Below are 24448 nucleotides of genomic sequence, written 5' to 3' on the forward strand. Positions count from 1 at the left end.
ATTTACCATTTAACCAAGGGTTTACAATTCAACCAAATATAACTAGCTCTATGTTCAGGCAATTTGCCAAAATGACATCCATCCACAGGGTTGCCTACCTGCGAAGCTTCAGGTTACTTTGCCAAAGTATATATTTATTTCTAACATTTAAATGCTGTAATTTCAGGTATGTAATGTACACAAAATCCATTCCTTCCCTCCCAGCATTAATTTCAGACAGAACTAAACCTTTTCAACTGAAGTGTTTACTTTTTTTTTCTAAAAGTCAGGTCAATGCACTGTCAAAAAATGCAACACAAAGGACTAAATCTTTGGCAAAATTCCAAAGAACTGAAATCTACTTTAAAGGATCATGGCAACAAGCAATGAGCATACATTTGCATTTACAGGTGGATTAGAAACCTTACACATAATTTTGTTCTTCCCATTTAAAAAAATATTCTGCTTGTTTGTTTTTTTTCAGATGATATTAACTGTGTTTCTGAGCAACAATGAACAGATTCTGACAGAAGTTCCAATTACACCAGAAACAACCTGTCGTGATGTAGTAGAGTTCTGCAAAGAGCCTGGAGAAGGAAGCTGCCATCTGGCTGAAGTATGGCGTGGAAATGGTAAGTAAAATCTCCAGCAGAAATACATGTACAAATGATAGAAATGGTAAGACTGACTTTTCAGTGTTATGATTCCAAATTGTACTTTGATTGGTTTTTTTTACTAGCAAACTGTCATGCAAAGCATGACAATCCAGTACCTGTAGAGATAAATGCAATTCTTGACTTTTTTTTTGCTTCTCTGTTTTCTTCCTCAGTGTAGAGTATGTGGTAAAATGTTCCTGTAATATATGTTAGTGGCTTCGATTTCACTTTTTCAAATTACATAAATCATGTATTCAGTATCTTCATTTTAAATGATAGGGGGGAAAAAGAAAGAAAGAAAAAAAGAAAAATAAAATATATTTTCACTTTTAGAAACCATTTATTTGGACTAGGCAGGCAGTCTGCTTTGATACAGGATATTTAATTGAAAGCAGGGAATCTCAATGGGTACAGACCACAACCTGAATTCTTTCCAATTTTATTTCATTACTCTTTGGCATGTGAACACAACCTGAAATATAAGAATAAAGATTTTTTTTTTCCTTCCATATGATGAATAGCAGATGTTCTGCAGACAGAACATGTTCTTCATGAACATTTCCTCTCAAAGATGTAACAACCTCCCCTGGGGCAAATAGTAGTGCCCATATCCTAGTTGTGTTGCAATTTTACAGAATAATGGAGTGGGCAGTTCTTTCAGGAAGTGTCAAAACAGCCCTACTACAAATTCTGTTTGTAGATGGGTTCTTGGGGTTGCGTGTAGTAAAAGTTATAATGTATCAATGTATGGAGGTGAGTAGAATTGGTAGATGGGTGAAGATAACAGGCAAATTCTTATCCCTCAGTTATTAAGATTACCCTTATTTAAACTCCACATGTAACCTGTTTTGTTTAATGACTGATGAGATCATAACGATGTTGAATTCTAAATTTTTCATAGAGAGGTGTTGTGGTTTGACCCCTGCTGGCAGCTAAGCACCACACAGCTACTTGCTCCCCCGGCTTTTTGTCAGACAAATTTGTCCAAATGCTTTGTAGCTTTTAAGTATTAGCAATCTAGTGTGTTTTCCTCCTGGGGAAACTATTCCTTCTCTTTTCTAAACTTTGCTAAGACTGTAAAGGGAAAATATGTCACAAAAGGTAATTCCTTAACTGAGTGGGAGCTCAGAGTTTAGGCAGTAGTGAGGGGGAAGACGTTATGCGTGTCTGCAGTTCTAGGAGTACAAATTCAGTTTGTGCTTAGTTAGAAGCTGTCTTTAAGAATAAAACTTGGAGGGTAAAAACTTCCTCAAATTGGAAGTTTAGATGACAGCAAGTCTATGATGCCAAGTGCATCACAGAAATGTCTAAAATAGGTCTTCAGCTTGCGTCTAACAGCATTCAAATATCCCTAAGGCTTTCCAGTCACTTGTTTGTGGAAGTGTAACATATATGATGTTATTTGTTCTGCTTTCACAATACTCTGATGGTGAACCTCTTAAAAAATGCAGAGAATGTTGTCAGTTAGCTTCAAAGAGTGACTGGGAAATGGGAAAGAGATCCACATTTTTCTGGGATACTTAGACATTGCAACCCTGGCAAATACAAGCACATGTTTTCTATACTAATTTATAAGATTGAGAAAATATTTTATCTAATGCTAAAAGTTGAAGTGGGAAATAAAACTTACCCAGGAAGTTGTGATGGAGAGACTAAGACTAAATTTTGGATACCTACCCTGTGAGTCATGTGTCTTTAATCCCATTATTGTCAATGGAGATCTAGCTATTAACACGAGTAAAATACAGAGATCACTGATTTCAACTAGTTATTATGTATTTGATTTTGAGCATTGGAGCTCACCCAGTTTTCTGAACTAGACATTTACATGCAGATAGCTAAGTTTAGGAGCAAAAGTCTACCCAAAGCTTCTATCTGTTGAATAGGTCTGTCAAACTTTAAAAAAAAAAGTGCTTGTGGCTCCCAAGGTTGGTTTGGGGTTTTTTTGTTTGTTTCTTTTTAAAACTTTCATGAAGATACTTTCACATATCTAGCTTCCCTTGTTAAATACTCAAGGTGATAACCATGTAGACCTGTTCCATTGAAAGTGTGGAACTACAGAGAATGAAAACAAAAAATTAAATACTTCTGTGTGTTTCTGGATTTCTCAAGCAGGCTTGTATTGTCAGCAGAAAAGATCTACACACTGGTTTTAAATGTCTGTGGCAGGAATTTCAGGACAAGCATTTTGTTTGTTGTCCTTAAATGTAAGATACTGTTAAATGCAAGATCTGTGTGGTAGTGGCCTCAACTTCTTTCCTCAAAGCCTCCTAGGCAGGAATTTTCTCAGTGAAACAACATGACTTTTTTAAACAATTTACAATATCCTGTGTCTTCCCCCAAGACCTTCTAGTCTCTGGGGGACTTGTCTCTATTGTTATTACCAATTAACTCTTAAATTTCCTTTAACTTAGAATAAACAGGAATAAATATGGTTGGTTTTTTTTGTTTGTCAGTTACTCTCAAGAGCTACATTGAACTCTTTCCCCTGAAATTCTCAAAAATAGTTTTGCCCAGAGCAGAGATGTGGAGTAGCAAGGAGTCATCTAAATAGTTAAATGCTACAATTAAAACAACTGCCAAATTAAATTATGGTGGAGTGGAAAGTGTGAAGCATTCACAATGAAACTGTGGCTTGTAGTGCCAATGGAGAAGTTTTTTTTCTCTTCTGTTGCACTATCTCTGAGCCTTGAGCCCTTATCTTAGGAGACATTCATAAACATTTAATAGAATTTCATAGAATCAACCAGGTTGGAAGAGACCTCCAAGATCATCCAGTCCAACCTAGCACCCAGCCCTATCCAGTCAACTAGACCATGGCACTAAGTGCCTCATCCAGTCTTTTCTTGAAGACCCCCAGGGACGGTGCCTCCACCACCTCCCTGGGCAGCCCATTCCAATGGGAAATCACTCTCTCTGGGAAGAACTTCTTCCTAATATCCAGCCTATACCTACCCTGGCACAACTTGAGACTGTGTCCCCTTGTTCTATTGCTGGTTGCCTGGGAGAAGAGGCCACCCCCCACCTGGCTACAATGCCCCTTCAGGTAGTTGTAGACAGTAATAAGATCACCCCTGAGCCTCCTCTTCTCCAGGCTAAACAGGCCCAGCTCCCTCAGCCTCTCCTCATAGGATTTGTGCTCCAGGCCCCTCACCAGCTTTGTTGCCCTTCTCTGGACATGTTCCAGCACCTCAACATTCTTTCAAAGGACATTTGGGAAAGTAAAGCTAAAAACTAATACAGAAAATCATGGTTTGAATAAACACCCTAGGTTTTATCACAGATCTTAAGTGGTCTGTTTTCTTTGTAGTCTCTTCATATTGCAAAGATGACAAATCAGAGCTCTCTCTGTCCTCTTAGGAAGATACCTAACTCCCGTGTTCTACAGGTAGCCACAGCCTCTTAGGTAGGACAAATGAAGGTCTACTCAAATTCAGAGCAAGGAGGCTTGTAAATGGTAGTTGTATCATCAGAGACAAAACCCCTGAAAGTTTCTGTCCATTTCCTGGACTATATCAGTTTAAGAAAATATTGCCTCTTCTAATATCTTCCTTTTCTGATTATGTATGTATAAATAAATAAGAAATACTGTAATGGTTGGGTATGAGTGTGAGCTGGTTATTTTGAAAATTCATATAATTTATTGGTTTTGTTATTCAGAAACTGGCTACTAACTGGTATTTTTAATAATAATTGGTTCTTTGCACGGTTATGAAAACACTATATAGAGGGAGATAAAAAGGTAATCTAGAACACTTAAGAAACATAACTAGCAGCAATATAACAAACATTAAAATTGGAAAGAGGTTTTTAGTTTGAATTGTACCTTTTGCCCACCAGGGAACGTGAGAGGCTCCTTTCTGTTGCTAAGACAGAAGGTATTCAGATTCACTTAAGAATTTGCAGAATTTTGCCAAAGATTTGCTAAGAGGCTTTTGAGTGTTTACTCTCAAAGTAGTCTCTCCGGATTTCTGGGGCTGCATTATAGTATCAGACGGTACCCAAAGCACATGGAGGGGTTGCTGTTGGTGGTTTCAAAGCCATTAGAGGCTTTGGAGTTTTCCTAGACTCTTTTCTCAGGAAGCTGGGAGCCTAGCACAGGCTCTGACCTGGTTCCTCTTGACTCCTGATTCAGCAGAAAACTTGCAGAGGGGCAGGCAGGATGCGATGAGGCAGTAGCACAAAGAGCATGTTAAGGCAAAAGCAGGAATGGTAGCAGCCAGTTGTGTTACCTGCTTGTCCCTTTTATCCATATAGCCCAACTCTGATGGGCCTTTTGACAAAGGTTGGCCAATCAGAATGGCACTTTGCCAAGCTTGAATATATTAGGTGAAACCAGGGCTTTTGTTTTCTTTTCCTTCAGTTGCTTCCCCCAGCACAGAAGAACAGAGAGCAGGGGAGGATGTCTAGGCAAGCCAGGACATGTTCAGGCCTTTTTTGCCTATTTAGGCCTACCATGACAAATACTTGATTTTATTTTTACAGGATGACAGAGGGCATTTGTCTTCCAGAAAAATGTTACTAAAATCCATGGAAATTTGGTTCAAAAAATTATGTAGGCTTTCTGGAGTTCAGAGGAGGATCATAATAGCTTAGCTATTGGAAAACCATATTTGTTTGTTTTTTTTATGTTAGCTTTTCTTTTGCTTTTGTGTGGCAAAGAAAGGGTTGAGGAACATCCCAAGAGTTGTAAAATATTTTAGGTGTTGTTTATATTAGAGAAACTGATTCTTCTCAGAGCTGCATGGCATAAACATTTGGTTTATTTACAGTTGATTTTTATATTCCATTCTCTGTTCCTGCTTCTTATCCATTTCTTGAGGTGCACAGTAGTTGAAAAAGTCAATGATGTTTACACCTGGTATATGAGTACATGTCGCACCATCTTGTGCTTTGTCAAGTTGAAGCTTCCTCTTTTTGCACAGATTTTTCATGCTATAAGAGGAGGAAAAAAAAAACCAACACATAAAATAGTCTTTCATTCCCCAGCTATTGCAAAAGCTATTGTTAAGGAGACCAAAAAACAGGTGTGATGCCAGGAACTTGCAATATATTTCAAAAGAGAATGGATTTTAATCTTTAAATCCACCCAGTACTCCATTAGCTTAATTTCCATCTGGAATGCTCTTCAGCAGTTGGTATTAATTGGTCTTCCTGAATTTAGTCTTAATATAGAGGCAAATGACTGTGAAAGAAATAATTGTTTACTACAAGTGTAGTATTGCAAACCTGAGGGGGATAGGACTCATTTCTAATCTTGATGGAAGCTCACTCATTGTGGAGATAATCCATTGCTTTATATTCTGATTTAATGTATAGCAGGCATAAATGTGTTTATTACGAACAGCAGGATACTTGTAGTCAGAATAAAAAAAGATTATGAAATCTGAAACTTGTGTTGTTTTAAATAGAGGATACATGGTTCCAAGAGAGAGTTTTTTGCAATTCTCTTCTAAAACATTGATCTGGTATCCATGGTTTAGTCTTTAAGGGTGTTTCAATCATTTCAGAACACTTGAAACTAGCCCATTCTCAAAACTTTTCTTTAAGTAAAGGTGTCAAGCTTAATTCTCAAAAGTCTTTCAGAATTTTTATTCAAGTTAAAATCTAAGACTGTTTTTGCAATTAATGATGGATATGTACATGTATCATGGTTTTACAATTGGTTATTAATTGTAAAAAACTCTAGATAATTGTGAATATGTTATTAAGGTGTAAACGTAAGGTAACAGCAAACATAAGATCTTTCTTCCTACATTTTTTCTGGATTTGAAGGATTTAAAGTGAAGGAAGGAATGGGGACTTTTATGCTCATAATGAAATTGTGGATTTCCATTCTGCCTTGCTCTTCCTTTTCTGAATCTGATTCATGTACTTAAGTTGCACAGAATGATTAGTGCACTGTAATTCTTCTGTTTTCAGTTTCAGTCATGATGATGTTGCTGTTACTATTTTAACCTGTTTTCTGTCTAAATTAGGGCAAAGTATCCCAAAATGGGGTTTTGGAAGACTTGCTATAGTAGTAGGAAATCTTTCCTGTTTCTCTCCATGGTCATGTCTGAAAAAATGAGCTTTGAAGAACCAAAGCACATTATGTAAATGAAACCTTTGGGGTTGTTTTTTGTTTTTTTTTTTTTGTGTTTGTTGGTGGTTTCTTTTTTGTTTGTTTGCTTGTTTTTATTATTATTATTACTTTTTTTTACTGACTCTCAACTTTTAATGGGAGACCAGCCTAACCAGGAGCAATGCTGCAGCCACTCCTCACCACTCCAGGATTAGCCCAACCCTGTTCAGACATCCGGTTTCTTGGTACTTTGTTATCAAGCTTCAATTCTTGCTAAGTTTACTTAGCAATTTTTAATTTTTTTTTTGTGTGGGGGGAAATTCCTGAATTCTTACTTCTTTGTCCTGAAGTCTCTGAACTAAACCATTTAAGTATTTTTACACTTTATGATCTTTAGAAAAATCATACTGCAATTTTGGTGGATATATTTCAAGGCACTTGAAACATTACTTTAGGAGCTGAAAAACCTGAAAATCACGTTTTTAAAATTCCTGTTGTAATAAACCCCTGACCTTGTGTGCATAGAAACTACTGACAGTGTTTTTTGGGGTCAACTTGAGTGACAAACAGGAAAAAGAAAAGCAAAAAGTCCTTTTCTTTTTTTTTTTTCTTTTTTTTTTTTTTTTTTTGTAATCCAGGTGTGAATTTATTTTTTTTCTGTTGTTGTTGTGTATTTGTTTTGGGAGTTGTGTGTTTGTTTGTTTTGTGGGGTTGGTTTTGGTGTTTGTTTGGTTTTTTTTGTTGGTTTGGGGTTTTGGATTGGTTTTTTTGGGCTTGTGGTTTAAATGACCCTTCTGCATTCAAAGTATGTAGATATAACTGTGGCTAAACTGAGTTAATCACTGTACCTATTTGACATGACAGATTTTGACAAGCCACTTTATAGTGTTAAATGCATTATGAATCAAGTAATGAAAAGGTACTTTTTCTTAAATGCTACAATTAAGTATTCCAAGAGTATCAAGATATGTATACATCTATATAATTTAGGTAAAATTCTTTGTAGAAACTGTATCTATGATGCAGTTTTCCCATGCTTTCGTCATGGCACTTGTTATATCTTGGAATTATCCTGTTTTCTCATGTCAGGTTAAGTATAAAATGGATAACACATTGTTAGTAGTGCTTTGTTTGCTAGGAGATACTATGGTTGGGGTTTTGAGGGCAGACTACATTTTGCTGTTAAAATATGAGGAACACAAACTCCATCCAAACCTGATTTTGTGTAGTAATAATGGTTTGACATGGTGCTGCACATAGGAAAGCTAACTAAATATTTTCTAGTATAATACATTCTGATTAGGAAATATCTTCCAATACCATGCTTAGTATTAGATCTTAAAAGGGAAATTTTCTTACCTTAATAAAAGCATTTAAAAATAAATGCAAGTCTAATAATGGAATCAGTGAAAACTTTGCTTCTGAAATGTATTTTATTTTTATAATACTAAATATATATTGTGCAGCCTCTTAGTAATAATATATTTGACCAACTTGGAAGAAATAACTACACTATGAGAATGATTTGTGTTCCTTTAGGGAATAAAAAATACCCACTGAGGTATACAACTTGGTCATTATTTGTTGAAAGATTAGACAGTAATTCCACACATGCTGGAAGTTAATGTCTGGTATAGTGTATTGGAGTGAGTGCACCTGCTCATGTTCTTAGGAGATGAAATGTCAATATAATGGTAATGCTTTTAGTATGACTGGAAACCTAGGGGTTTAAATGGAATGAATGATGTTAATAATAGAGCAGACTGTCCGTCTTGGTGGTGATTGGGAGCAAAGGTGCGAAAAAGAGTGTTGTGAAAAAGGTTGTGATGAAGAATTCCTAAATTAGAGTTTGTAAACACTGATTTTTTTTTTTATAGTTTTGCAAACTGGCTATGTACTGCTGTTAGGCTCTGAGATACGTTACAGTAATGGGCTAGCTTTTAATACAGTGCAAATGTTGTCTGTTGGTGCCTGTTTCTTTGACTTAGCATAAGATAAAACACATTGGATGCGTTTAACTGCTACTAATGAGGATTATGATTCTTAACTATTGAGTTCTAAAAAAAATTTAATTGATTTAAAATAGTTGTGAAAATGTTTTTGGTCTTGTACTTTTAGAGCGTCCCATACCCTTCGATCACATGATGTACGACCACCTACAGAAGTGGGGACCCCGCAGGGAAGAGGTCAAATTTTTCCTTCGGCATGAGGAGTCACCAGCTGAAAGTAATGAACAGAGTAAGTGCACTTATATTTAACGGTGGTGATAATTTGCACCTCTAAAAATTGCTGGTCTGCTTGTTTCTACAAGAAAAGCGTTTGTGTAAAACAGTGCTATATTAAGAGGGGCTTTCTTAAAAGACTGGAATAAGAAAAAAAGAAGGATTTCAATTTTATGATCTAACTTAGGTAAACTGTGCTTATTTGTGAGAATACTTGAGGTTCAGTTATCCTCTGGGCAATACAAATCTAATGAATGCTGAGAAATTTAAGATATACTTGAAGCTACAGAGTTTCATCTGCAAGGAAAATATTGCTTTTAACCATTTATGCAAGGGTTTTGAACTGATCATTGACCCATGGATTAGTTTGTAGGTTAAAGTTGTTTATAAAGCATTAGAATCCTCTACTACATGCATTTATAATGTATTCAATGGAAGCTACTGCTTCTTGTGGACACAGAAATAGGAAACTTAAGTACTCACACTTAATACGTTTCTTCTCATGTCATCATTGCCTAAATGCAGGTCAGAAAACTGAAGCTGCAAGTCTGTAGTTTTAACAAAGAAAGTTTGTTAAATAAAGGCTTTATTTCTGCTGACTCTGTTGCTTATAAAGAATAACCTAATGAGCTGAAACTAGAAGGATAAAAATTCACAGCTGAAAGATTTATATAAAAATTATGGGAAAGAGGAGACTGGAGAGTGAAATTCTGTTTAAAACTGAACTTTACACTAAGGGCGGTGCTTTACTTTTAGGTGGACGTCAAGCCCCAAATCAAAGAAATGGCATAAATATACCTGTGGAGAAACGTACAGAGAATGGGGTATGTAATAACTATTGCCTAAGAGGTTTGGATCAGTTGCACTCAAATCTTTTTAAATTTTTGTTTGTCAAGACCTATTATGGTGGGAACTGGTGGAAAATGTATAGGTCTTGATCTGTTTCGTTTGGTTGGTTTTGGTTAATAGGTTTTGGGGTTTGTTTTAAGGTAAACAAGAGAATATGACTATGTCATTAACTAGTCTGAATTTTCTGTCTAGAAATTCACTTATGAATAGGAGAAGCCACAAGAGTTTTACTAATTTCTGTAATTTCTAACCTGGCTTAACTCCATATTACTCATCCTGTGTAAATTAAAAGAACAGCATTATTGTTTCCTACTAGTATTGTCAGTCCAGGCATATTTCTTCTTGTTTGATTTCTCTCTGGTGTTGATTTGTGACATAACCTCATATGATAAAACATGAGAATGGATTGAGAAGCCTTCAGATGCTGGTACAAAAGGTTGTATACCACTTCGGGCCTCAAGATGAGACTGGGTAGGTTTAGATTGGGCATTAGGAGAAAGTTTTTCATGGAGAGCATGGTCAGGCATTGGAATGAGCTGCCCAGGGAGGTGGTTGAGTCACCAGTCCTGGATGTGTTTAAGGATCGTTTGAATGTGGCGCTTAGGGATATGGTTTAAGGTGAATCTTGTAGGGTAGGGTTATAGGTTGGACTTGATGGTGCTGAGGGTCTTTTCCAAGCTGAATGTTTCTGTGTTTCTGTGATCCTGTTGTTGTGTTAGCAGGTAGTACATGAAGCACAACCTGGATGTTTCTGTGATTCTGTAAAACCACCTCTTTATACTATTTTTATGTAGTTGGTTAACTTCTACACTTTTTTATTTAAATATTACTAGGTTTCTAATTCAAAATACATCTTGCATTACATAGCCAACTTGTTTGGTGGCTTTTGGTGAATCCTGTCATGAACATTCTCTCTTTTACAAGAAAACATGGCATTTCTCTTTCAAAACCACAGTGGCATAAAAATCTTCTACTCCCGAGCTGAAACTTAGTTTACTTTCTTCTCTCTCATCCTCAATCCTTATGAAGACTAAGGAGCATGTGATGCTTTCTTTTGCTCTGAGCCATTCTACTGCATTTACTGAGACATAGCTGTGGCTGACTATTTTTAAATATTTGTAAATGTCAGTAAAAAGATTTGGGCTCACTGGTTCATAGTTATATTGCATTCATGAAGCACTGACAGTTTCCAGATATGCATGGGGCTCCTTCTCATTGTAAAACAATACTTCAAGAAGTGTAGACTCTCATAGAATCATGTAATAACTTTGGTTGGAAAAGTTCAACCATTAAAACAAATCAGATTTTTCAAGCTGAGATCTCTTAAATAACTAAAATGCCTTTTTTAAAATGTGCAGATGAAACAATTCTGTGCTTTTTATATCGTTTGATAATTGACATCTCAAGTTCAGTTAGTTTTCAGCTCTTGGTATCTTGTTTTGTGTATGACATGTGGGCCTAGTGGAGGGAATTTTTTCTCCCTATTCAAAACAGTTAATCATGTATTGCTTTCTGCGTTCCTTTTCTGTAGAGAACACTAGCTGATACCCTCTGTGGCATGGATCCGTTTATCCTGCTTCTATTGTCATATTGACAATGTAGTGAGATCATAGCGCTATAATGTGCTAGGAGCACGTAACTCTTTCATGACCTCCACTGATCTATTCCTCCATGTAAGTTGTAGCACGTACACTTCATCTGAGACATACTATCTTAGGAAGTTAGGACTGGCATGTACACTGTGGCTTACAGCCTCACTTCTTGGCAGCACTAAAGTTTGTGATAGCATGGCTTCATTTAGTTCAGTTTGCTGTCAGTTTTTTGTGGGTAGATCTCAGACATGGTAACTTTGTGCTGCTCAGTATAATTCTTTTAAAACCTCAAATCATTGGCCACAGAATTAAATTTTTTAGGGGACTGATCACTTTAAAATAGATTTTTATCAGCTTTAGGAAATTACTAAAACACACAAAAGACTAAAGCTTGATAGGTTTACAGCAATGTAAATTGTGGTAGAGTTTATGCAGATTACTTTTCAAACATGTATAAAACAAAGATTTTCTTTTTTTTTTTTTAAGTAGTGCCAAGTTTTAAATCACAGGGGGAGGGGGAAAAAGAGGTGGCTTTGGGATCAAGCATTTAATCAGCTTACACTTACGTAATGCATTAGGCTTATTCATTGTTACTGGCATGCTGAATGTTAGACTGGCCCTAAAATAATGCAGACCAATGGAACACTGAAGACAGCTCAAAGCTTACCAAATCTTCTGCATTCAGGTATATTTTTATTATTTGTACTGCTTTAATGATTAAATAGTTGATTTTTACTTAATATCTGGATAGGACTGGAAGTAACGGGCATATAAAACTTTAAGATGAATGTTTGCTTTAATTTTTGAAACTATAGTCTTGGAAAAAATGAGCAATCTGGAATTTAATTTAGATAATTTATTAATTGGCATTTTGTATGCAGTAGGGCTTTTTTTGTTCTTTGATGCGTACGTGCTTGATTAGCAATTATTTTAATAATGATTAGCTTTAAATCACATTACAGAAATGCTTACATTTCATTAGATTATCTTCCAAATAAAGATTTAATATTAAAAATGGTATAAGCTAGGTCTCCACAAACCAGGAAACATACATTGTTCTAAAAAGAATACTTTTCTGTAAATGCTCATCTGATAGTTTCATCTTCTGCATAACAAAGTCTAAAGGAAGAGCTATGTGAGAGTTTGTAAACTGACAAATTTGCTTGCTCCTGAGGTGACTTTTTGGGGTTTGCTTTTTTTAACAACTTCTCTTAACGGAAGTGGAATTATATTGTAATAGGGGCCTGATCTCTTTCCACCACTACACAAAGGTATAGATAAATGGAGATGAGACTTACTTAATTAAACATTTCCCTCTGCCAGGGTGATTGCACCATGTCTCAAAAGGGATTCTCTTCTCTGAGAATGGCTGCCTCTTCCTCCTCTTCCTTTTTATTGCATGGGTTATCTGAGACAGTTGGCTTCGAACGTAAGTTGTAACAAGTGAAATTCTAATTAAGTGTTAGGGAAAATGTTTTCTCAGTGAGAGTAACCAACACTGGAACAGGCTGGAGTCTGTGGAATTTCTGTCTAGCTGAATAAACTCCTAAGCAGTCTGAACTATTCTGAGCAGGGCTTATTTAACCAGGTGACTTCCAGAGCCCCTTTGTACCTAAATTATTTATTTTTTGATTCTGTGATCAGTAGCCATGAAACAATGGCCATACAGTGCTGGGTCTTATTTGCTTCCAGATGTCCTAGCTTCATTCCGATGTCCGAGCTTCATTCTGTAGAAGCACCCGTGGTCTGAAAACAGAGACAGAGCAAATATAGGTGTAACCACTGGGGGTCAGTGGTAGACAGAAGAGGGACTGGGGACCCACCCGTCGTGTTGCAACTAACAGTCATCTGGTTCAGACAAGTACTTGACGTCCCACAAAGATAAATGGCTGAACGATGGCAATTACCTAGATGAAAAGGTAATAAGATAACCGAGGAATTTCTTGAGGATGAGAAAGCAGGTGCAGCTGAGGAGGGAAAAAGAATGGGGTACAGGAACATGGTGGAATTAAAGTGGACTGAATTGAGTAGAAGTATGTGAAGACAATGCTCATTTGCTGTAGTTGCTTAATTTAAGTTATTTTTCTACTCAGTAGTTTATTTGAATAAAATGTCAGTTTGCAGTCCCATGTATGATTCTGTCTTTAACTTATTGGTGCTGTTTCTAATATTAAAATTTCTCCCCAATTTAGAGAGCCTAATAAGGGTTTTTTTGATAGCTATTGAATGAAACTTCTGCCAAGAAATATGAGGTAGAAACTGACTTTATCTCTCAATGTGAAGTTTATGTTAGCTTTAGTGAAAAAGATACTCACATACAGAAAGAAAATGTCACCATCATCCCAAACTGGAGAAGCACACTCTTTTAAATTTTCTTAGTATTTAAGCTGCAACTAATAAAGTTTTGTGCTGATTATATAATGGAACTGAGCTTCATTGTTTCAAATTATTAAAATAGCTTAAATGAGGCTTTTAGCAAAGAAATTATAAGAGGAAGTCCAGCTGTTTTAGCATCAGGAGAGTCTTAGACTTTTCATGCTGGGGGAATTGCTCAGGGAAATTTCATTAACAGGTAGGTGTAAGCTTCTACATATATGTACACACAAAGGAGTTCTTTATAGTGCTGACCTAGGAGACCGCATGGTTGCTGACAGAGTAGACAGACATCTGATGGCAGTCAGTCTGTTTATCCCATTTCATCATGACAGCAGTAAAGCTACACTGCATTTGAGTTCTGATGGTATGGCTTGTTGAACTGTTGGCTTAGAGTTTAGAGAGACTTGCAAAAAATATATTTAAAAATCATCTGATAAAGAAGTTTCAGAAATGGCTGAAGAAGAGTGTGGTTGCAAGTATGCTTGCACGGGCAAAATGCCCTTCAGGCAAAGAATTGACAAAATCTAACTGTGAAGAAAAAGGCAAACAGGCCTTCAACAGACATAGTAACCTCAAGAGATGAGAAATATATGCATTTGCTTGAAATTTCTCATTTGAAATGTTGAACGTTAAAGAGCTTAGTCTGGAACAGAAGTTGTCCTTCAAACCTGAGCTGCAAATTCAATTTAGTATAAGCTTGTAAGTGTTAAGTACTTTCTATTTGCAACATTTAACAATGCACTGTCATTCAAGTAAGACATGTTTTAATCAAATAGGTTTAAAATGAACACATAACTATGTCAAGTGTTGGAAATCTGAATACTTTCAGGAGTCTGACAGTGAAGTCTAAGCAAATGATTTCATTAAAAGATGGTAAGAAGTAATTTAGGCACAAGAAATTCTAAAAGTTTTAGAGAAAAGGTGGCAGGTTTTGTTTCTGGAGACAGTTTCTTGTAGGCATCCTGCAACATTTTGACCATGTACACCTGGTAATTGCATCAGATCCAAGTTTTCCTAATTTTTTGCTGCAACTTTCCCAGTTGCTTTTGTTAAGGAAACAAAAATGGTTATATCTGTCACTTACTGTCAAGGGGGTTCCTTATCTAAGACATACCTTCTTAAAATTGTTTTTTACCTATCAGAGAGGGGAACCTTGCTGCCCCTATAGCAGCCTTCCTCACCATCAGATTTCTAGTTCAAGCCCTGGGACAGTTTAATAGAGTTTTGAGTTCTCCTCAGGCTGATACATTTCTTCGATAAGTCTGTCTTAAGCACTTTCCAGACAGCTGGCAGCACCTTCCTTAAAAAAAAATAGAAAAACTAATCCAACTGAAGCACTTAAGGGAAAAAATCAAATTAGGCAGTCTACAGCTAACCTTAATGCATACAAATAGCTTTTGGATTCTCACTGGACTAGAAATCCCAGTCTCTTCACACCTCAGTCAATGATAGTTATGTAGGGTAACATCTATACAAGACTAATAACTAACTATGTAATCTCATGGAATAGGGAATTCAAATGGTTTTAACCTTGTACCTCACTCTGAGGCCTCTTTGCAGAATCATGTAATTCCATACTTTGCAATGTCATGAACAGTATTTTGACATGTGCTTTTGAATCTCAAATATACTTCAATCCATAGTGGACAAAGTTACATAGATACATTTTATGAGAATAAGTTGCTAAGTTTCATCATCCTTACTCTGTGATTGTTTTCCTGTCATGATTTTAATTATGAAAGCATTACTTTATGACTAAATTATGACTTAATATGTGATTTTAATATCTGATTGTTTGACTAATTGGAAACAGGAGACACTCTTGGAACCCACTTGAAACACTAGAAAAGGAGTCTTTTCCTCCATATCATCTTCATGTATTTACATAGTTTTCAGTCTCAGTCACTCTGGATATAATATATCTATCTAGATGGATATGGATATGACAGAAACTAGAGTATACAGACACTTAGGCACACTCACTTGTAGTGTACAGGCTTTGTAGCTTTTTTGCTGTCATGAGCAAGTTACAAAGAACAACAGTGGTCTGTAACGGCCAACAGGTGGCTCCTGCTCTGCAGAGGAGAAAACACCTACACTCCACCATTTACTCAGTCTACACCTTTAGAACAATAGGAATACCTCTACAGGTCTGACTTTGCTTTTCCTCAGGCATGGCTCTCGAGTTTCATAGCAGTATTTAGTTGGAGATGTCCAGGATGCAAAGTCTTACCCATTTGTTTGTTTAACCTCTAACTATGATATTAATTTTCATGTGTTTGTATTGTGAATATGGAGCAATACAATCCACTGTTTTCCCTAGATTTCTACCTGAGTGAAACATTTGGAGAATTGACACTGCACATAGAGTTCCTGTGTTGCTTGGCCCTTATGTAGAGGTAGAGTAGTTTAGAATAAATTGCTTCAGCTGACACATGATGTTACACACATTAGCTCATAAAGTAAATGTTTCTTAAAATTTAATTTGTTATTTTTCTTGAAGTGCTGCTGTGCTTTCACAGTCCTTGCACTGGCACTGTAAACTTTAATGTCTTTTATCACAGTTGTTTGCTTTTGCATTAGTATTGTTTTTAGTTAAGCCAAGTATTTTAATATTAAGTTATTGTAAGGAAGATGGGACTTGACTTTGCTTTTATTTTTGTAGTTCCATACAGGAGACAGTGTAGAATTCAGTGTGTCAGTGCAGATGTCTAAGAGCTTAATTGTGAAAGACAGAGTTTAGACTGTCCCTCTGAGCCCTTTTCAGTTCTGAGCAGGAGACTCTTCTAGTACTTAAAAGTTTTAACTGTGCTCCTTTTCAGGCTCCCTTTAGAATTCCTTCTTTCATGTAGCTGTGTCATCCGTAGATTAGTGTTTCATCTTTTCCACAGTCTCTCTGGTTTTTCTTGGGCAGTACTGCTGTGGCCTCTTTTCTCTGACACGCCTTCTCCATCTTCATTGACTTGTTCATTTAGTTTCCAGTCCATCTAGCCTTTGGACACTTAGCATACCTATATTCTACCTGCCTGTTTTTCCCAGGCAAATGAACCTTTCCATTTCTCTGTTGTCTCTGCAGCTGCTTCCAGATCCAATTGTTGTTAGGTTTGTTCCCCCTCCAGTCTTCCTCAGATCAAAGTGGAGAAAATGAAAGTCCCTCTGGCTAATTGAGGAGCAAGGGAGTTGAACTTGTTTTTCTTCTTGTATTCCTTCTGGATGATCTTACTCTACAGCTCATACCTTTTCTTGCTTGCTAAAAACAAGCCTGTTCCACATGTCGCTGGAATATTCATTATATTGTATTTAGACAATGTGTTCTTTAGTGTCCTTATGGAGACCCATTTGACTGGATCTCTTGTGCAAGTCCAATGAGTTGTGCTTGAAATACTTTCTTGAAACAACGAAGAGAGGGTGAACTTGCATGTCATTTATGAGTTTGACAAGGTAAATTACAGCTTTTTACATTTTGGCTTTGTGTGCTTTTTAACTTCCACAATATGATAATTTATAGATGCATAAGAAATGGCCTGTGGGGTTTAGCATTTTCGTTTAATGTTTAAAAATCCTTAGGTATGTTTTTTTGGTGTGTTGCAGCCTTTGACTTGCTGCTTTCTGGTTTATACTATTACACACATTCTTTAGCTTTATTTCTGGCTCATTTGTTCATCTTGTTACATGCAGTGTTTTAGAAAAAGATGAAGTATGTAGGAAAAAGCATATAGCAGACACTGAAAAGGTCATTTGTATGAGATTGTGGTGTCTATTCTGATTGTCATTTGCCTTTTAGTTTCTGTTAATGGAGAAACATGAATTTCAGGTGGTACTATTTTTGCTGTTTAAAGTGACAAATGCAAAAAATAATTATTCTTCTGATCTTTGTGGTATTCTGTTTTCACACTGAGTTGGTAATACTACAGAAATTACAATTGGTCTACAGATAATTCATGTGTTTTTAAAGTAAACTATCTGTGTTCTTACCTTTTAACTTGATATCTGTGAAAGAACTGTGTATTGCTCAACATTTTCCATTGAATGTGAAAAGTGCAATGAATCAAGCTGATTGTAGTTGACAGCTGGCTTGATCTTGCCGTGATTAGGTCTTTTACTTCTGGCAAAATCCACTAGCCTTTTCCGTTAGCTGATTGCTGATGAATGCAGAGAGACAGCTTTTCATATTGATAAAGAATCTGGGGAAACCTTTATTTCATATGGAATAAGTTTGTAAAATATCCTACCTTCTATTGATTGCACTGCACCAAAAAGCCACACAGGAGCTCCTGAGAGGTGAACAGTTAGTGATTTGGCTTGTTCACAGCAAACATTTAAACAATTAACATAGAGAGAAAGTAACAGAAACATGGAGTTGAAGCATGTTGAAGTAATGCCAGTGTTTACAGCAAATAAGCACTGCTGCAAAATAAAGATGTGTGCTCACTTACAATTACATGAGGAAAGACCAAGCAGGTAATTCATTCTCAGCATTTGTTAGTTTTACTAAAGTGAATTTGTTAGTTTTACTAAAGTGAATATAAACATGCTCAAGATTGTTGTGGCTGTTTGAAAGTGTCTGCAAATACAAGGTAGAAAGTATTTTTAATGAGTTCCATATACTACTTTCCTATATTTCAGAAGTGATTTTGTAAGTGGCTTATTCCACTCAGTGTGTCCTTAAATCCTGTTCTAATTTTGACAGTCTATTATAACATCATTTGATTTTTCTAAAGTTTTGCCTTTTCTTTGCTGTCCTCTGCATGAAACACAGGACAGCCTTGCTTGTGAGATTTCTAAGAAAGCAGTGTGGGAAACCAGGAAATCTATAGTCTATGGCTTAACACTGAATAAACTTGAAATGTTTTATTTTCTAGAGTGGCTTATTATCATCAGCATGTTGGAGGAATTGCTAACAAAGTAGTGTAGTTTATGAGAGATCTTTGGATTTTATCAAATAGATATAATGGGAGATTTTTCAGGAAATTGTAATACAATTGAAGTGTGTTTATTCTAAGAATTTTTAATGTCTTTATTTGCACAAACAAAACAAGAATTTGATTATAAATGTCCAAATAAGCAGATTCCATTTTTACTGTTAAGTTCATGATTATTTCATTACCAGGAGATAACACATGCTAGGTGTATTTTCCTTTAATTCCCAATATTCTGGGTGCCTTTTCTGGGTTTAATTAGCTTGTTCATTTCCATTAAGCTAAAAAGGGAACATACTATTGTCATTGGATTCTTTAAAATGGATTTCTGCTATCGGCATATTTCTGACCCAATTAAAAAATGCAAGGCAGAGCTGTGGAATAAAGCCATTAAACTGGAAATAATGTCATCCATGTCGAGATCAGCAAAGACTCTATTTTAGTTTAAATAAAACCAGTTGTTTTCTTTTGTGTTTTTTATAGTGTTGTATGTGTTTTCACATCATATTTTCAAGTTGTCTTTGTCATGCTTGGCACTAGGATGAGGTTTTAATGAAAATGCAGTAAAAATCTACTAGAATTCTTAAATTTGGTGACATAGAGTTGAAATGTTTCAGAAACATAAGGAGGTCAGATACAGTAATGTTTGTCAGGTGTTCTGTCTCATAGTCCTCAGCACAAGGAGGCCACATACATTTAATATAAAACCTGTTTAATACATATAATAAGTATAATAAACCCTTTTATCTTCTGTCTATTTTCCCCATTACTGCTGTTCTGCTGAGGACAGGTAGCCAAGGTGTGTGCTGGCTGTTCTCACTAGGAGCCTTTAAAGTTGTGTCACCAACTGGGCTAGTTAAAGCATCTCCCAAACTATGTTACTTTGAATGGGGCTTTGAACGAGTTAGATGTTGTTTCATGTGCTTCTGCTGCTCATGTCCAAGTTAGCATGGGAGAATTGGGGAATCTTTTGCTAGACTAAACAGCAAAGCAATACACTTAATTTACTTCATGATATCACAGTTTGGTAGTTGTACAGCCCGAGATGTAGCTCTTCCTTTGCTGCAAATGTGCCACTGAGGAAAGTGCAGGGATGGCTCACTAAGGTGGAGCTCTGTGAGGAGGTTGAGACTTGCCAAAGCCCTGATCCTGGTCTGGAGTTCACTAGCTGGGAAGCAGTCTGACATACCCTCATTCATTTTGATGGTTGTCAATGTGCTTCATTCTGGGAAGATACTCATGTATGCAATACCTTTTACTCCTTTGGTCCGCATGCTTGTGTACCTAGTCCCAGGCATGTCAGTTCTATTTTTGTCATGTAGTTATATAGATTCCAGGATTTTTAACAGTTCTGGAACTACAGCTTCCTGTTCTGGAGGCAAGTTTTGTGTTCCCTCATTTGCTCAAGGAAGAATTCAGCATCTTCAAATTGCTGTGATTGTGGAAAACTGAGGCTTTATGTAAAGTAAAACCAGGGTATTTACTTCACATGGTGTGTGGGCATTTTAAGCCTTCTAAGGAGCAACTTGCAGTAGCTGTCTGGGCTTTGCTGTCCTCCCTTGTTAGGCTAGTGGAGGGAATTCTTTAAATTGTGAATCCAAAGGAAATATTTCTTGGATTTCTCTGTGACAGTTTCTGTTGCTACTTCAGTACTTGGCTTGTCCTCAATCTGTGTTTTTTGGGAAGACTGGAGTTCTTTTTTAAGGTGGGGGTGTGTGTATGTTCCTCTACCCCAGCACCTCTATCTTTTGATATGGTAGTGTTTTCCCAACTTTGATAAAGAATGGATTATTTTCACATTTATTGTGGTTGAAGATATGGTTACCTTTACCATTGCAAATGTTTTTATCTAGAAGAGGGGTGTGGAGAACTTCAGAGGAGGATTGTTTTTCTTTGGATTTTTTTGGTTGGATGGTTTGGTTTGGGTTTTTTTTGCTGGTTTTATTTTTAGCTAAAAAGACCATTTTGCCAAAATGTTCCTTATGCATGCCACAATTTTAAAGCAATAGCCTATGTAGAGAACAGTGTGGCTGGGTTGCAGTTGGGATATATGCTACATTATATTCTGTAGCTGCTTTGTACTGGATTGTCAGTAAATTAATGAGTGGTAAAAAGTAGTGGCATACAAGCAGAAAAACTTTCTGGGTGGCCCTTTGGATGGCCAAAGTCAGAACCAGCCATTCTGGGCTCCAGGACAGATGCTAAGTCAGATTATCTCACTTCCCTGAAGCCAGTTGATTACTTTTTATCTAGGTTATATTGGACCTGAGCAATTGGTGGCTTAACCTTGGAATCACCTCTGACTGTGACAGTAGAATGGTGGACTGAAGTACTGAAAATAGTAAATGAGGATGAAAGGGTAGAGGTGGTGTATGTGAATGGTAGAAAAAAATACTAGAAAACATGTGACAAAGAGTTCATTGCCTGTGATTCATTATACAAGAACACATACAGGAGAAGGTGGAGCTTGGCCAGTTTCAGGAAGCTTGATGTACTTGAACCCTATACTTTCTAGTGCAGGGCGTTGGGAAGGGAACTGAAGAGTAGTGTGGGAGATGGGTGTGAACACCTATCTTAAAAAGAAGGGAGAAATAGATAGGGTAAGTTGATGATGGTGACTTGCAAACCTAGAAAAAGATCTGAAGAGATAGCATGTAGGAAATGACTGGTAAATTCTTGTACTGCTCTGGTGTTCATGTCCAATTAATTGGTTACCTTATGCTTTACACTGACTATTTGAGTGGCTAGGTGTTGCTGAATCACAGAATGATAGGGATTTGAAGGGACCTCTGGACTGAAGAATATCTAGTCTAACTCCCTGCCAGAGCAAGTTCATCTAGAGCACATTGTGCAGGACTGCATCCAGATGGGATTTGAATGATTCTAGAGATGGAGATCCCACCACCTCTCTGGGCAGCCTAGAACTCCATCAACCTCAAAGTAAAGAAGTTCCTCTTTATATTTAGGTAGAACTTCCTTTGTTCAAGTTTATGTCCTGTCACTGGGCAACACTGAAAAAAGAAAGACTGGTCTCATGCTCCTGACATTCACCCTTTAAGTATTTATAGACATTGATAAAATCCTCGCTCTATCTTCTCTTCTCCAAGCTAAAAAGCCCTAAGTCCCTCAGCCTTTTTTTCCTAAGACAGATGTACTGAACCTAACCCTGAGATTGCCAGTAAAGCTTTAATAATCGTTGTTTCCTTTAAAGCTATTATTTGTGAAATCATAACAATCTCAGGCATGGGTTTGGTACATGCTTCATTATTATTTTCAAAGTTACTCTCTGTTCTTAGTACTGCTAACTTAGAAAATTATCCTAAAGAAGTATTTTCGTGGCTTAGCCATGGAGGAAAAGAAATGCATAAAATAGGGCCACATCCTAATTACAATCTTAAAAGAAATATTTCAAAAGATCAGTCTCATGGTTGTATTTTTTTATTATTTTAATATTGACATGTTCAGTTTTCTCTTAGAAGATAGTTTTCTGATGGGAGGAAAAGCTAAAACCACTGGAATATGCCCTTACTGCTTGCACGTCTTGACTAGAATACACTTTGCTTGTCAAAGAAATATTTTGAGTTCAGGTGCAATTTTTCCTGTACTGTTGTGGGTTGCCAATGAGTAAGCCATTTCATAACAGCTCAGAAGCATGTGGACTGAGGAGTTTATGATGATAAACAGAGAACAGCATTGTGTCAGGGTAGAAAGAGAGGAAGGAGGAACAAGAAAAGGAATTTTCAGTGTGACAAGACTAATGTATAGAATTAAATATTAAAGGAGGTTCCTTTTCTTAATTAAATGCCTAAGTTATGACTTGTTTTGAGGCAGCTTGTAAACTGGTTCCTGAACTATTTAATTACTACTGAACCATTCGTCTCACCTGTCTCAAAAATATTAATCATCAAATGGTAAAATATTAGCTTGTAGTAGGGGAGTAATGTCAGAAGCTGAAACTCCAGTTCATTATGAACTCCATCTCTCATCATGACCTTTTAAAGTTCATGCTAAATGCAATAACTACAATTTTCAAGATTCTTGTCAATATTAATAAATTAGAGAATATAGATGTTAAGTATTCTTGTCTGTATGAGATGTAGGTAATACTTCCGTAGTTGCCTAATAGTGTGGTGTTTGCTCTATAGCATTTCATTTAGGAGATCATCTCTATGTGTAAGTGCTCCTGTGAATCAATGAAAAGAAATTTACAGTTCAGCAGAACTGTCTGCTTTGATGTATCACCATGCAGCAAATGAATCTGTGGAATCTGGAGGAGGAGATACTTGTAGTGGCTTTTTAGTACCTCCTTCAGTTCTGTAGGACGTAGGTTCCTCTTGCTACAGGAGAAAGGAGGAGGTCTGGACCTTAAATGTGATAGGCTCGTTTTTGTTATGAGAGGTGAGTGACTTCATGGGTGAAATTGTTAATAACTAGTATGAACAGCACAAACTTAAGAGTCTGAGAAACCAACAACCTCATTAAAGAACTGAGTAAGTGCAGCGCTCTCTTTGCCTGGCATAACTTGAGGTTCTGAAGAAGGACCGAGACTGACTTTTCTCAGTGTTGGCATTTGAATACAATTATGATAAGCCAACTTAACTAATTTGAAATGCTCTGAACAAATTGATTCAACTAGATCTCGGCAAGAGAAAGATTCAGTGTTTTTCATGCTGTTTGAAAAATAATGCTGTACTGTTTTGGAGACCTGAAATCACCAGCAGTCCCGTCTGAAAATAATTGACTTGATGTCGAAGAGGAATTCTGCTTGGTCTGTTCACTGCGTTTGCCATGTGGAAGAAGAAGAACAAACAGCAAGTGAAGTTACAGGTTTAAAAGTTTGTTTCCTCAGCTGCTTCCTCTTTTCTTTCCTGAGTAGAGTATTGTTATTTTAGGTGAAAAGGAAACTTACTGGTATTCACAGAGGTAAACAAGAAAAGATTTCTCATAGTGTCTTTATATTTAGATGGTTAACTATCACTGTTTCCTATGTTTTTGTGCTTTGCCATGTGTAAAAGTTTTTTAGACATTGCACTTCCTAAACTGAACATTTTACAGTGGTTAATAGCTTCTAAAAAGAGAAGCCAATATTTTCATTAATCTTATTAATCTTCTGTATTTTACACAATACAAAGTAATGTAGTACTTTTTTCAGGCATTGTGATATATACTTTCAGATATGCTTATTAATGCAGTAAAAGTTCTGTCATTTTGGATCAGACTGTTTTTTTATTTCTGGTGTCTTTACAAACCAGTTACTTATTGTCATTTGCATTCCAGGTTACATTTTTCATTTAGAAAATCTGTAATCTTCAGTTATTTAAATGTTGGCTTTTTTTTACACTGAAATATGCACAACTCCAATACAGATATCACTTTTTGTATCTGGACATTTTTAACAAGATTTCTTAGCAGAATAAAATACCTCTGTATTTCTTGGACAAGGCTATACTGAAAATTAATACTGGATATAGAATGAGCTATCAGTGTTACTAACATAAACTGATGACCAAAGCAGGAAGGAGGGAAGCATTGAGAGCATAGTTGTGTATTTTTGAAAGAGTATTGAGAAAATAGTACAAATTCACACACACTCCTCTCTTACTTTTAAAATCGGCAATCCAGAGAGATGGCTTCAAGCTTATTTAAAGAATTATCTGCAGAAGTTTAGGTTTTTCTGCCAGAAGGCCTTGCCAAAGGAAGTCAGCAGAGCCTGCACATGTTCTGGGAGCAGAATCTATTTTTTTGTTTTGTTTGCTTGTCTCAAGTGAGCAAATTTTGGGTTTTGGATGGC

At 36.5% G+C, this 24448-nt stretch overlaps 1 protein-coding gene across 5 annotated transcripts in view; it reads left to right on the plus strand.

The window, feature by feature from the left end:
• Positions 1-24448, plus strand: part of PPP1R13B (protein phosphatase 1 regulatory subunit 13B) — a 69495-nt gene that overhangs the window by 23860 nt on the left and 21187 nt on the right. For all 5 annotated transcript variants that reach the window (XM_064164219.1, XM_064164381.1, XM_064164459.1 and 2 more), the window contains exons 2-4: positions 464-611; positions 8818-8937; positions 9678-9745. In XM_064164219.1, the coding sequence (XP_064020289.1) occupies positions 464-611; positions 8818-8937; positions 9678-9745 (336 nt within the window). The remainder of the gene's footprint in view (positions 1-463; positions 612-8817; positions 8938-9677; positions 9746-24448) is intronic.

Source organism: Pogoniulus pusillus, chromosome 1 (genome assembly GCF_015220805.1).
Source record: "Pogoniulus pusillus isolate bPogPus1 chromosome 1, bPogPus1.pri, whole genome shotgun sequence".
Classification (NCBI taxonomy): Eukaryota; Metazoa; Chordata; class Aves; order Piciformes; family Lybiidae; genus Pogoniulus; species Pogoniulus pusillus.